Here is a 15,179-nt window from a genome sequence, read left to right as displayed (position 1 = left end):
TGATCCAATCCTTCTACCTTTCAGATCAACATCTTGTTCTATTAGAGACTCCACAGAAAGTCTGTTGAAATGATTTGCAAAATAAATGTAAACTTAGTGAAAAATGTTTCCACATGGGCTCAGCTTGCCCAGGAATATGCTACTGCCAAAGATGTTATCCTTTATATTTTCCATTATAGAATCACAAGTAATTTCACCTGTCTTGCTTTTCTGCCACAGCAAGTCTATCGGCATCTGGGTCATTTGCTAAAACAATTTTGGCCTTGATTTTGTCAGCCAAAGCAAAAGATAAAGTCTGAAAAAGAGCATGAAAATAAAAGATTACTTAAATCAAGAATTGAATATATTGTAGTCTTTTAACATATTCAGGTTTTTAAGAGCTAAAAAAGGATTTTCTTCAAAGGAAGGGTGGACTTTACTTCTGAAGCTGCTCTTGTTTGGTCAGATGTTATCTTCCTAAGCCAGAGGTCAGCTAATGAGGCCAGTACACGATCCATACCTGCCCTGTGATTCCACACACATGTGACAGGCTGTGTGTGGTTAGACCGGTATTTCTAGGCATTGCTGCATGAACAACCTCACAAACAAACAAAAATAATTCTCTCAACATCACTGTTATCTAGCCTTAAAAAATATTATGTGAACCATAATTTAAATAATACTCCTTCATATCAGAAAGGTGAAAATGGAGGGATAAAAATCATAACATTATTATTATATTACTGTTAGCTATTGATATTAAACATAGCCAATTAAGTTTTAATTAAGTGTTAATTAAGTTGACTGAAAGCATTATTCAGATCTCAGCTCATACTCCATGATGGTATGATGTGTTGTTTGAAGTTTCCTTTAAGAAGTTAATGACTCAGCAACAGACACATTTCCAATGAAGAAAGCCATTTTTCTCCAATACAACAAAAACGTGAAATATTTTACTTCATAGTAATAGTTTTGACTTTATAGTCAAGGAAGATTTTATAATTTTGTAAAATGTAGATTACCAAGACTCCTTTACCCTCTTCAGGATTCGGGTATTTGACAGTTGGAAACTCAGGATCGGGGTCTTTCTGTTGAGGAACAGCCTCAGGAGGAGCCAGGTCAAAGGCCTTGAATGCTGCCTGCACGAAGTCATGCCCCACACCGTGGACAGAAGTGTGCACAAACTTCACCCGGGTCTCGATGTTCACACTCCTAGAATCAGACACACCACGAAAGACACAATTATGCCACAAAACTGGAAGGCTTGCAAAATACCAAGGAATCAGCTTCTCAAGGTTCTAAGAAGTCAAGGGGGTAAGAATACACAAGACAACTGAGTACTTCCTAGTTTCTTTTTAAAAAAGAGAAGGAAAAAGAAGAGAGAAAACTTGTCCACTCTCTCCCTAAGTGCTTCTCTCTCCCCTCAACACATGCAAGGGTTAAGTTTTACTCCACAGTTACTTTCAGCAGGTCGGCCTACTTGCAGATATGTTTTAGGGTACTTCCTTGAAAGCTAAAGCGGAATTCAACAAAGAAGCCCAGGCGCAGCTTCCAGGACAAGACCCACAGCTGTGCCGTGGATGCTGCCCATGGCTGTGCCTGAGCTGAGATTCTTTATTAGCTTCAGATATGACTTTCAAAATGGTCCTTTCAACAAACTGTGATGAATTATTCCACATGTGGACATATAAAAAAATGAATACAAGTTTTTCTTTGATAAGTAACAATTCTGTTTGACAAAGTACCATGACCTAGAGATTCAACATAGATAGCATAACTATAGAAAGAAAAATTAACACGAGTTACAGAAAAATAAACAAAAGGTTTTTAAAAACTTTTATACTCTGACTGCCTGAAGAAATGAATACACAAACAAGGTTTGTCCTAAGAGAACAGTGATTTAAAACAAGAACATGTTTGCATAAAAAAGCCTCTGAGCTGGGTGTGGTGACACATTCCTGCAATTACAATTTCTCAGGAGGATCAAGAGTTTGAGATCACTCTGGACAATTTAAGGAGATTTTTGTTTCAAAAAGAAAAAGAAAAAAAGGCTTGAAATGCAGCTCAGCACTCTCTGGGTTCAATCCCCAGTACTGTACGCATGCATCCATAAATAAATGCATCTAGAAAAATACATAGATTGGGGATGATAAATCTGAAAAAAATCTCTTGGACATTAAAATACATCACAAAGCTATGGAACTTGATATAAAAAGGCAGATTAAAGGAACAGAATAGAGAAACAAGAAGATCAAATTTGGAATGGGAAATGTCTATGAGAAGCAGTAAAGCTTAGTGGCTGTCATGCTCTGGAATCAGGCGCTGAATTTAAATTCTGGACCTCTGCCATTTATAAGCCAAGTGACTATTGGCTGTTGCCCAACCACTCTATGTCAGCTTTCTCAACTATAAAATGGCAAAACATAGAACCTGCCCCCTTAGGCAGTGCTGGGCAGGATTGAGAAGAGATCACAGGTGAAGAGCCTGAAGCAATTATCTGATACACAAGAAACATTCAATCAATAATAGAAACTGTTTTCTAAAGGTGACATTTCTTAGTAAAAAAAAGATCCTACAATTTATGGCTTTGGTATAACTGCAAATTTTTCAGAAGAACCTTAAGCTTCTGCCTTATTTCACATCATACAAAATTAGGAATTAACAGTGACTCAAAAGATTCAGCATTACAAAATGTAAAAACACAAAAGTTCTAGGAAAAACAAGAAGAATGTTTTTCTTTAGTTTTGTAAAGGAAGTCTTTTAAGGTATGACATGAAGCTCAGAAGCCATAAATCAAAAGAGCAATAATTAACAAAAAATTTTCAAAGTCCGACAAAAAGTTTTAATAAAAAACTGCAAAAGTAACAACAGGGGGGAAAACAATACTTGAAATAAACAAGACTAGGTTTCTATACAAATAAGGAAGTTTTGCAAAATGTAGAAGATGAACAAATGCATAGGGAAATATGTTAAATAAATATGAAAAAAGTTTATTCATACCTAAAGAATACAAATGAAAGTGAGATGTTATTCTCACCTAGCTCATTGGGAAAAATGAGAATTGGATAACACCCCACAGAGGCAGGAATGTGAGGCCATACTGTTCCAGGCTGCTGGTGGGAGCATCCACTGCTGCAACACTTTTGGTGAGCAATTTCCTAGCCACTATCAACTTTGTAAATGCACATACAATTATTCTGATGCCAGAAAGTTATTTCATGGGGACACACACGGACTCAAGAAACTGCGCGCTGGGGGTTGGCCCAGTGCTACTTGGAATAAGAAAAACCTGTAGACTCTATCAAGTTGGGGCAGAGGGGCAGAGGGAAACTTCACAAAGGTGTTGTTTGGATTATGCACCAGTGGAAAAAATAGTCACCAACATTTAGGAATTGGGAGATTTCTCTTGGGAAGGAAAAACACCCAAGAATCGCTGCAGCTGAGTGAACACTGGGCGAGGATGGCCACTCTCTTCAAATAAGATGGGGGGGTCACACTCTGTCCTGGAGCTGCCACCAAATGGCCCAATACAGCACTAGAAACAAGCTGGGAATTCAGCTTCTTTAAATCAGTGGTGTCTTGCCGGGGGACACCGGAGTAGTGAGACCCACAGCACAGCTGGGAAGGATATCTCTGTCAGCCACCTACACTGCTTCGTACCTGGTTGAAGGTATGGAGTCTGTGTCACTGGGTTAAGCGAATGGGTGCAGTGGCCTTTAGAACAAAAGAGGCAGGACAAATAGGGACTAACACAGGAAGGTGTCTAGGGCAAACTGAGGAAGAAAAGCACAGGCCAAACTGCACCCATACTATGATTCTGAAATATGTTACACATATATATGCTTGCATATGCACAGAAAATGTCCATAAGATGAGAAAATGTCAGTGTTTCCTTCTGGATAATTTTTGGTATGTTAAAATGTACACATATAAACATATATACACACATATATGTATAAACACACACGTATACTCACACCTACAAATATATATATACCAGGCAGCCACCTATGGCCTACCTGCCAGGCCCCTGCTTGGACACAGTGTTTTGAGAACACAGCCGCTTGGTACTGCTGCACTGACAGGTCACCTGTGGCTGCGTGCATACTACAACTTCAAAACTGACTAGATGAGAATGAGTCCGTGTTACCTGCAAAGCCAGAAGTATTTTTCTATCTGACCCTGTAAGAAAGGTTGGCCAAGCCACTGAGGGAGGGGGACTGCAGGTTCAAGGTCAGCCTGGACTACATAGCAAGACCCTGTGTCAAAAGAGAAGAGAGAAGAGAGAATGGAAAAAGAAAAACATGACAAACCTTGATTCACAGCCCCTGTATTGACAGAATTTAGCCTAGTCACATTACTTAACTCACTTAAAGTCAGCAAAGATATAATCCAGTTACCTGTGAAAACAGTATTTTTTAAGGTCTTCAAAGTAGTCGTTATTGATAAAACCAGTAGGGTTGTGAAGGAGGGAACTGCCATCAATTAAAGAATCATCCCAAGCTTGAGGCCAGGGCTCTAGATTTTCTTCGATAGCTTGAGAAATCCCTTTATCGTGTGGAGAGATAATCTGGGCCCCATTGTCCCAGTAGACCTAGAGAAGCCAGGGATTCATTAAAAAGTTCAGAATTAGTTGGGTTAGGTGATGCACACCTGTAATCCCAGCACTCTGGGAGGCAGAGGCTCCAGATCACAAGCTGGAGCCCAACCTGGGCCACTTCATGACCTAGCAAGACCCTGTCTCAAAAGATTAAAAATAAAAAAAACTTTTTAAAGAGTTGGGGACGTAGCTCAGTGTCAAGACCCTGGGTTCATACCCAGTACTACAAAAATAAATTTTAAAAGTTCAAGGTTAATGGAAATCAAGGATCCATTACCTGTTCTCCCAAATAACACAGGGACAGGATAACTTCAGAAAAAGAACATGTGAAGAAAGAAAGAAAAATACCTTGTAGCCATTGTCCTGCTTTGGGTTATGAGAGGCAGTGATCATGATTCCAGCACAAAGTTTCAAATGCAGCACAGAGTAGGGCTGAAACAGCAGGAGAGAGGGACACTGTTTAACAAAAGCAGACACACTTGAAGGGTCTATTGTAGACTGCTGGTGCCAATTTGTTCCCCTTTTAATAAACATAATAAATATCATAGTCAGAGTGGTAGCATATTGATCATTCAATGTTTTTGTGTCACTCCACACAATATATAGTACCCCCCATCTCTGGTTTTACTGTTGCTGGTTTCAGTTACCCATGGTCCAAAATACTGACATTTGTCATGACTCTCTGAGGAGAGAGAAAATTTACTTAACTTTCACTAGTGTATTTTGTATAACTGTTCCATTTTATTATTAGTTAATTGTCGCTAATCCTTTATGTGCCTAATGTATAAGTTAAACCTTATATATGTATGTGTAGAAAAAACCAGAATTGATAGGGTCTACTACTAACCATGGCCTCAGGCATCCACTGGAATGCACGCCCCAGCTCCTGAGCTAAAGGGAGACCACTGGACTCTTTATTTTCCTAGAACTAACTGGCTACCCTAAATGATAGGATATGTGTCTTCATTTCTTAGGAGCCATCTTCTCATTTTGTCTTCTTGCTAAAGCTAGAAAATGCTCCAAACAAAAAGATGGTCTAAGTCTCCACTTCACATTCTTTTAAAGCTTTTTGTCAGGATAGACACTTAAATATTCAGTTGACTGTCTCCAGCTGATTCTTTTCTCTTCTTTCTTTTTGTTTGCTTTTAAGCAAAAGGTTGAGGAAATGGAGAGTGCGTTTATAGGTATCTCATTTATCTCTTAATTTCAGGGTTAAGTATAGTTCCCTAAGATTTGAACATAGCTCCCACCTTTATAAGACTTCTCAAAATAGAAGAGAGGGTAATCCCAGTACTTGGGAGGCTGAGGCAGGAGGACCATCACAAGTTTGAGGCCAGCCTGGGCTACATAGTGAGTTCAAGGACAGCCTGAACTGCACAGCAAGACCCCCATCTCAAAAGAAAAAGGGGAAAGGGAATGGATTATTTCCCCTATGGTTGCAAAGGAGATTTATGAGATTTACTACGCACAAACAACACAAGATTTGACCCATCTGTCCCTGTCCACTCTCTCACAAGAATCACTGCACTCATTTGTCACCTTGAAAGTTATGTCATTCCCATCAGCGGTCTTGATGCAAAGAAAATAGCAGACCCACTTGACAGTGTGGAAAAGTAATCAGGAGACACTCCCTGAATTCAAGTCTGATGTAAAAATCATACAGAAGACAATTAGGATGCTTGAACATGCTGCAAGTTTTCCACCAAGTGATGAAACTACATGCGGATGTGTCACATAGTGTCTACTGGGTCACATTCAACCTTGGGGTTGCTGCATCTGCCTGTCAGAGCCCGGAGACAGCAAACACAGAACCAGGGGCACCCCCTTCTGTCTCGATACCCTCTTGTTTCTGCTCAATGTAAGTAACTGCATTCAGATCATGTTTTCTACAAACATTCCCAACATCTGGCCCTGCTCTCAACAGCTCAGTCTATTTAAAAGTTACAGCAATCAGAGTCCCTGGTACCCTTTTCTTTAGATTCTGCTTCATTGAAGATTTGATAAAAGGCTAGCCAACTTGTCAAAAATACTCCAAGCAGCATTTGAAGTGAAGGAGGGGACTGCCATCAGCTAAAGAATCATCCCAAGCTTGCGACCAGGGCTCAATCTAAAATTTAGATTTGGACCTAAGGAGTTTCCTATTTACGACAGCTGGGGGAAAGGCTCTACTCACCAAACAGAGCAAGAATTAACAAAACATTTTATTGACTTGCTAAAATATTCTTACCATGTAAGCAAAAAGGAAACTTACACTTTAAAAAAAATCAGTTCTAATGAATCAAAAGTTGAGTACTGGGAGAATATTACCAAGATGTGGGCAAAATTTTCCTGGACAGAAAAGAGGCAGCCTGATAAACACCAAGGAGCGCTCTGTCATTGAAACACCCAAATGCCAACAGCATGAAGGCCTGTAACACTCAGCAAGTCCCATCCCTGATCCTGTGGCAGGAAATTCAGCAAGAAAATGGTTACTTACCACAAAGGGAGTTGGAGTTATATGAGAAAAGAGGTGCACAGGAACCCCCTGGCTGATAAATGTGGCTGCAGCAAGTCGGGCAAACCTAGAAACGTAGTGACAGGGAAGAAAAGGCATCCAGCTGTCATAACCACGGGTGATGGAAAGCAATAAGTGGATGTGGAACACTGCTTTAGCTTGAACACAGCAAACCAGAGGAAGGAAAATACTGTTACAAATATTTACTCAGCTTTAACTGCTAAAGCTGGAGAACCCTCAGGGGTCATAGGACTAAAACCAGAAAGTCCAGGCACCTTGCCCCACAGTAGTGGCCACTTAGCATCTGAACCAGGCCTGTACCCGTCTTTCAATTCTCTGTCCATCTCGTCTACCTCAGTGGTTTGCAGCTCAGGCAGTTCTGTACCCGTGGGACATCTGAAATGGAGAGGGATGTGCTACTGACAGCCAGTGGGTAGATGCCCGGCATGGTGCTAAATATCCTACAACGCACAGCTCAAAGAACTCACCAGCCAGAATGAAGTCATGTACCATCATGCAGATGCTGAGCAACACTAGCCTAAACCCATCATGATCCAGTACATACCAGGCAAACCAGAATCTGATCAGGTATTGTTTTATTTGAAACAAAGGTATAGGGGCTGGGGATTTAGCTCAGTGGTTCCGGCGCCTGCCTCGCAAGTACAAGGACCCGAGTTCGATCCCTGGTACCAAAAAAAAAAGAGACAAAGGTATATTGATGTACACACTCATACAGACACACACAGGTACACACTCATATGGACAGGCACACAGGTTTTGATACAGCACCCCTTAAAAACTTTTAATCTCTGGCATTTTTCTCAACTTGCACAGTAACTGGCTTAGAGCAGGACATTTTTGGAGTGAAGTACTTTAATTTAGTTCCACTGAACTGCATAATAATATTCCAGGATTAAACCCCAGATCACCTTTTTCTTTTTTTTTGAAACTGGGTCTTGCTAAATAGTCCAGGCTGGCCTTGAGCTTGTGATCCTCCTCAGCCTACTGCATGCAGGGATTACAGGTATGTGCCACCATATCCGGCTTCCTCAAATATTTCTTCAGCATTAGCTTTGTTGAACTCTATTCTGTGAGGTGGCTGGAACACAAAGACCTCTCCCCTTGCTTCAACAACACAAGTATTAAAATTCCTAACATCATCAGAAATACAAAAATGATTTTAACAGTTAAAGAAATTACCTGTACATAGTGGCAAGTAATAAAAATAACAAAAATCAGCAAAATAATTTTAATAAAAATCTGAATAAAATCCAGACTACTTTACTACAAGGCACATGTCTTTTACCTTCATGAAATGTTCATTATTTAGGTGACCTCCAAGGCCCTATCTTAAAGCTGGCAAAGGAGATACTCTATATGTGGGCGATAACTGTATGTACAGTTACAAATGTGCATAAAAAATGTTCAATGTGCTTTCTGCAAGTGCTTAATAGTTACAGCTATGTTTCCTACCAAATATTTAAAACCAGAGGATTGAAAAACTAAACATTTCCTGAAGTAGAATTTTGAGGTTCTATTAGCTTCAACTTTTTAGGAAGAGTCTATTCATCCATGATGTGTATTTTGCTATGTATTGGTTTCATATTTATATTATGACCTCTAAATGTCTTGCAGAGACACATGTATGTGACAGAGTAGCCCTGAGCTCACTCCCTCCCATCCCATGAGACTCTAAGTCTTGACCCATAAGCTCAGAATCAGTAGTGTCAGTCACTTCAAGCCAATTCCATGGCTCCCGGCCAGAGCAAGAAATACCTTTACCCTCCCTGACAAGATTTCTGAAGTTCGGCCACAGGGAGAGACTGTGCCTACTCTGGCCACTGGGTATGACCTGCTCTGAGGCAGAACACGCTCATGATCTAGTTCTAACTGTGCTGTTAGGAATTATAAGATGACAAGCTGATAACCTGGTTTATTCTGTGCCACTCTCTTGTGTAGTTCATATATGCTCCTCCCCAGAGTTCCGGCTTTTCTCTAGTCTTGCTGTCAAAAACCACATTTTGGAACCTGCAAAGCTAAAGACAGAAACCCTATATCCTCCTGGTTTTGATCTGGGGGCTGAATGCCATCTGGTTTTTTTCCCTGGCCACGCTTCCTTCTTCATGGACACAATTTTGTCTCCACCAGTGCTTCTCTCAGATTAGAAGCTCCTATGGGTCAAGACCAGGACTCTATAAATTCATACAGCACTGAAAAGGTAATAAGGATTTTCCTTAATATCTAAGAATCTATTACTACTTACAGTCTGCAATGATTAAGAAAAATTCATCATAATAGGGCAGTATGCAAGTGAAAAGAGGGTCATGTAACATGGTAATCTATACCCTGCAGTATGCACAAAGTTCTCCGTGTATACTTTCCATAAGAGGTTCTGGGGTATGCAGCAGAACCGAGTAGTTGAGGTATAGACTGTATGGCAGGGGTCCCCAACGCTGGGACCACAGACCAACAGTACTGGTCACCAGCCTGTTAGGAATAGGGTGGCACAACAGGAGGTGAGCAGAGGCACCAGCCAGGGAAGCTTAGCCTACATTTATAGCTGCTCCCTATTATGCACGTGTTACCACTGGGGCTCTGTCTCATGTCAGCTTTCTTATGTAAAACTGTGGCTCCTCTCACATTACCATGTTGGAGATAAAGTACAGTCAGCCTTCTGTATGTGCAGGTGCTGCACCAGCAGATTCAGCCAACTATGGATGAAAAATGTCATGTTGTTGCTGGGCTGTACTACTGTGTTTCCTCCAAAATAAGATCTAATCGGAAAATAATCAGCCTTGAAAACTAGAGATCAAAACTGCCAGCCCCAGTCAGCCTATCCTTGCCTTTTGTGCCTTACAGAGTGGCCATTGAACAACAGTGAGGTATACTCTTTTGCAAAACACTAACCATCACATGGTAACTACCAGCTAGAGCTTATTTTCTGGTTAGGCCTTATTTTCATGGAAAAACAGTACGTAGTTAGGCCTAGGATAGCTGTATTCATACTGTTGGTTTACAAACTTTATCTTGCCATAATTCGCTAAATGATACACTGGAACGATTATTTACATACCATTTATATCTTTTAGGTATCACAGATAACCTAGAACTCATTCAAAGTACATAGGAACATGTACGTAAGATTATATGCAAGCACCATGCCATTTTATACAAGGGACTTGAACATCCACAGATTTTGGTATCCGAAAGGGTCTTGGAGCCAATCTGCCATGGATAGCAAGAGACAACTGGAAAACCTTATGGGTTGTTGTGAGGATTAAAAGAAGAAATATATAAATGCCTGGGTCACGATCAGCCCTCCAGTGATGGCTGCTGTTCCCATCATCACTGTGGCTCATCACCTGGTCAGAGCTACCTAGGACAGCCAAGGGGTTCGGAATGTTACAGAAATGCAGCCTCAGATGGGAGTGTAAGAATGGGAAGGGACCATGAGTTTTATGAATAGCAGAAGAAAAAAATTACCCAAAAGGAAGCAAGGGAGAGGGAGAAATCATATTGCCCGTTTAAGAAATTTCTTTCCTTTAGGTAAGTATTACATTCTAAATGCCTAAATCACTTTATTTTCTTAACTTCAACATAAAAACTATATCTTTGGCAGAACCAAAGAGAATTTACCATTTTTGATACAGTTTAGGTACTATGTAGCTAATAATCTATTTAAAGTTAAGCTGATGAAAAGGTGATTAACAATAAACTTGCAAAATAAACTACCAAAACATTGTTCCCTAAAAGTGTCTCCATACCTTTGGCTGCTACCTCCGCTGGCAGGGTGAGCTCGGGAGTCGAAGCTGATCACGACACCCCTCTGCTTGAGGTCACTGAACTGCTTCTCTAGGTACCTGCAAAATCCCTAAAAACGCCCCATGGATTAAAAGAGCGTGTTTTAACGCATCTTTTATATATGCAATATAGAAAAATTAGCCCAAAATGCCGTTTTCTCAACTTTCACAGGAGAACATTGTAACACAAGGAAAAAACTTCTCAGTGATTAAACAAATCGAACAATTTTTTAAAAGTCTTTTTTTTTTTTTTTTTGGCTTTTTTAAGATAGGGTCTCACTGTGTAGTTCAGGCTGGCCTTGAACTCATTTTGTAGCCCAGGTTGGCTCCCAACTCGTGCAGATCCTCCTGCCTCTGCCTCCCTAGTGCTGGGAAAAAATAGTATCTTTATCTCCTGTCTGTCTGTCTGTTTGTGTCAGACACTGCGTTGGGCACTCATTTATTATCTCCCACCCCACATAAACTTTGTGAAGAAATCCCATTCTACAGATGGAACACCTGAGGCTCAGAGAGGTGCGGTGGCTTGGCCAGCTCCAGGCACATGAGCAGCAGAACGTGGCTTTGTACCCAAATCTGGAGAGAGGTGGCTCAGGGTGAAGTTTAAGTACACACTCTGGAGCCAAAATGTGGATTTGTACTCTGCCACCTACAAGCCAAGTGACAAATTTCTTAATCTCTTGATGCCTCACTTTTCTTTCCTATAAAACAGGAATAACAATAGTACCTACCACATAGAACTGTTACAAGGCTTAAATGAAATAAAACATGTACTGGTTGAGAATTTGACACCAAGAAGGCACTGTGCAAGTGTGCATTGCTAAGGGCATTATTTTCATCATCATTTTCTTTCAAGGATTATGCTGTTTCCTGTGTGTTAGTTACCTCTACAGCATCAGCTAAAAAAAAAAAAAAAAAGGCAATGCAGAAATCTCTTTCTGCCAGTGCATGTCTATAAGCCCAGCACTCAGGAGGCTGAGGCAGGAGGATCACTGGAAGTTCAAGGCCAGCCTGGGCTACATAGTAAATTCAAGGCCAGCCTGAACTACATAGTGAGACTCTTTCTCAAAAAGAGAAAAAGTGAAATCTCTTCCTAATTGGCAACATCAGTAGGTCAAAGAAACCAAATATGTTTTATAAGACTTTGAGTATTAACTAATGGAAATGTTTTGTTTGTTTGTGTTGTTTTTTCTGAGGTGTAAAGCCACAATTAGCCTAATTACAGGGTATAACCAACCAGACAGACAAAACTTGGGCAGCTTGGGTGACCACCACCTACCCAAAATTGCTGGACCATGCCATTTCTGCATCTGGATGGTGCAGTAACATCCCCAAAATTTCAAATATAGGAGACTAGAAAACAGTGACATGGAATTCAAAAGCTTTAGATTACTGGATATTATTATTGAACAAACAGCAGGTGGTCGATTGGGCAGTAATGATGGTTCATGCTACTTATTTCACTTTGGCTAAAGGGATTCTTATAAAAAAGAATAACTTATTTCTTGCAGGGGAATCCTTCACAGTCTTGTTGTGAAAGTAGTGTCCATTTAGAATCCCTTTACTTTTTCTTTGAGAGACATATTACACTGGGCAGATCTCCTGAATCTGAGTAAAGTCTCAAGGAAATAAGGACCTATGTGTATGGGTTTTGGGTCTTCCCAGAAAGGCACCCACATGCCTGTCTGTGGCTTACCACAGCACCAGCTCCCACCACTCTCCCTGGTCACCCCCTGTGCTTTGCCCTCAATGTTCCAGAGGGCAAGAAGCCTGCAGCCTTGGTCCAAATCACAGCTCCACATTCTCTAAAAAGCTCCGGGGCCTGCAGACTTTGAAGACCAGCGAATGAGAATGATGCAAAGAGAGAATGGGCTATTTCGGGGGGCAGTGAGTTCTCCAGCCCTGATAAGTGATGTCTAGGTTAAGTAATCTAAACATATGAGTCACAAATAGAGCATGAAATAGGCATGAATTGTCAGAAGGAAATTATAACCTCTAGCAATGAGGCAAGCAAGTGATACTCAAGTTTTCCTCCTGGTTTTGTTAAGATGTTCTTGACTCAAACACACCTGCTTTATAACCAAAGCAGGAAAACTTTAAGACATTAGGTTGAGACTCCACACCAAGTGACCTGCACAGTTGCACATCAGCATTTGACAGGGAGTGCTCCCCAAAGGTGGGGCAGGGGCCTGAGCTCGGGGATCCTCTTTCTGGGATTTCTGGGAATCCTCCATGGCTGGAATTACTCCTGAGATAGTAAAGAGGCACCTGCTGCCCTCATAAAACTTTCTTTATCCTTACCATTCTCATCTCCTATAGCAAGTATCCTAGTAGAGGCTATATGACCACCTGGGAAGGGGATACTGCAGAGTTTATCCCAAGGGATGGCTGGCTGGATGAGACGACCTCTAAACTATCTATTTGTCTTGGTTTTGTGGAGTTCTTAACTACCACAGGGCCCACTGCCAGAAGAGACCAGTTCTTTCAGGGTGTGTGTGAGTGGGTAAAATAACTGGCAAGATCTTCCTGGGGATGTACTTCTTCATTTTTGGAAAGATAGATAAATACTGGACAAAGGTCCAAAGGTCCTACATTCATCTAGAATTTCTTAGAACCCCTAATAATTAGGCCTAGTAATAGCTGTGACCAACTGGACTGTCCAAAGATGGTCATGCATCTTAGAATATGACACAGACATTCCATGAGAAGTGGTGTTTACAGGCCCCCTCCTTGAACCTTGAATAGGACCAGCCTCACTGACTCACTTTTAACAGAGTATGGTGGAAGGAAGGAACTTTTTGTGGCTTTCAAACCTTGGCCATGAAAATCAATGCAGCATCCACCTTGCATCTCTCTCTCTCTCTCTCTCTCTCTCTCTCTCTCCTGTGTGAAGCCAGGTCACATTGGAGGTTTTCCAGCCCCAGTAAGATCTCAGGCAACAGCCAGCAGTAACTGCAGCCATGTGAGTATATGATTCTAAATGACTCCAGTCTCCAAACTGGCCCAGGTGATACTAGGCAGGACAGAGATAAGCTGTCTCCATGGAGCTCTACACAAATCACAGGGGTGTGAGCAAGACAAATGTGGAAGTTGGTAGAAACCACCACGTTTTGGGCAACTTAGAACACAGCTCTAGTAACTGGAACAGAAAGTCACCTTGGGTGGCACATCCCACTAGGTCAGGATGCCCAGACTTACTATTGTAAGCCCTCCCTCCAAAAGGATCCCAGGCAGCCCTGCAACTTAAGTTTACAGCCAGGGCTCTGAGTAACTGGGCCCCCTTAAATAAGCTTTCCATATTGGGGTTTCAGTAGGATATGCCCAACTCTGCCTTTTATTCAGGGATGTACATGTAAGGCAAATTTTCTAGCTTTGCCTTTCCAAGAATTGAGGAGATGCTCATTTTTAATAAGTCTAAGTAGTTGCAGAAATTGTGAGAATAGATTGTTCTAATTCAATTCCTTCATAAATACTTTTCCCAATACTCAATACTTTATGTTTTGTTTTCATCTGTATCCTAAAAGCTGGATCTCAACTCTGACAATTAAACCCACAACTAAAGCAAGGGAGGAAACTCAGTAATAGTTTCAATCCATATCCACATTTTCAAAAAGCTACATGGAATAGGTTCTTGATGATACTAGCAATGTTCTTTCAATACTAGCATCTATCAAACCATAAGAAAAATGATAGGACCTTATAATTCAGCTCAATTGATGGGTTTGTTCTGGAATCAAATCTCTACAAGGGAACTGTTTTAGTCATTAATAATACATCTCCAATGCCTAGCACATAGTGGGTGCTCAATAAATCCTTTAGATGATAAGTGGATAGATGTCTAGCTGATCGTGAATGTTGAAACAAAACTGCTTCAACCCATTTCACAAGCCTCACTTTCTGGAGTAAATGTGATGACTCCTTGTACCTACCCAAGTCAAAAGACATGTCTATAATTACAATAACAGGAGCCAGGGGATGCACTATGAGTGCATATGACTAAGAATTATAAAAACACACTACCTGTGTAGTCTGGATGATGGTCAAGTCATTCATCCGAGATATCCCTGGACCCATAGGTGCTCGAAGGCCAGCTGTCCCAAACTCCATTCGGGTGCCAAAACATTTTTGTAATTCTTCTTTATTACCTGCCGCAATTAATTTTCTCACTAACTCCAAAGTTAGAGGATTCTGCAAAACAGAAATGTATACAGCAGATACAGCCAGGTGAATCAGAGAACAAAATCCTGCAGTTTAAAAAAATTCCACAGTAATTTTAACCTCTAAGGGAAAAAAATATATACATGTAGAC

General features: G+C 40.9%; 1 protein-coding gene across 2 annotated transcripts in view; it reads right to left on the bottom strand.

The window, feature by feature from the left end:
* The window catches only part of Pgm2 (phosphoglucomutase 2), a 34,025-nt gene that overhangs the window by 15,994 nt on the left and 2,852 nt on the right, over positions 1 to 15,179 (bottom strand). For both annotated transcript variants that reach the window (XM_004867682.4, XM_004867683.4), the window contains 7 exons: positions 14,891 to 15,058; positions 10,838 to 10,944; positions 7,056 to 7,140; positions 4,928 to 5,011; positions 4,380 to 4,573; positions 1,002 to 1,191; positions 198 to 295 (listed from right to left, as the gene is read on the bottom strand). In XM_004867682.4, coding sequence (XP_004867739.2) covers positions 198 to 295; positions 1,002 to 1,191; positions 4,380 to 4,573; positions 4,928 to 5,011; positions 7,056 to 7,140; positions 10,838 to 10,944; positions 14,891 to 15,058 — 926 coding nt within the window. The remainder of the gene's footprint in view (positions 1 to 197; positions 296 to 1,001; positions 1,192 to 4,379; positions 4,574 to 4,927; positions 5,012 to 7,055; positions 7,141 to 10,837; positions 10,945 to 14,890; positions 15,059 to 15,179) is intronic.

Source organism: Heterocephalus glaber, unplaced genomic scaffold (assembly GCF_053883595.1).
Source record: "Heterocephalus glaber isolate CG9 unplaced genomic scaffold, H.glaber_assembly_v1.0 deba00001509, whole genome shotgun sequence".
Classification (NCBI taxonomy): domain Eukaryota; kingdom Metazoa; phylum Chordata; class Mammalia; order Rodentia; family Bathyergidae; genus Heterocephalus; species Heterocephalus glaber.
Note: the sequence above shows the minus strand (reverse complement) of the source record. Positions and strands in the feature narration are given on the sequence as shown.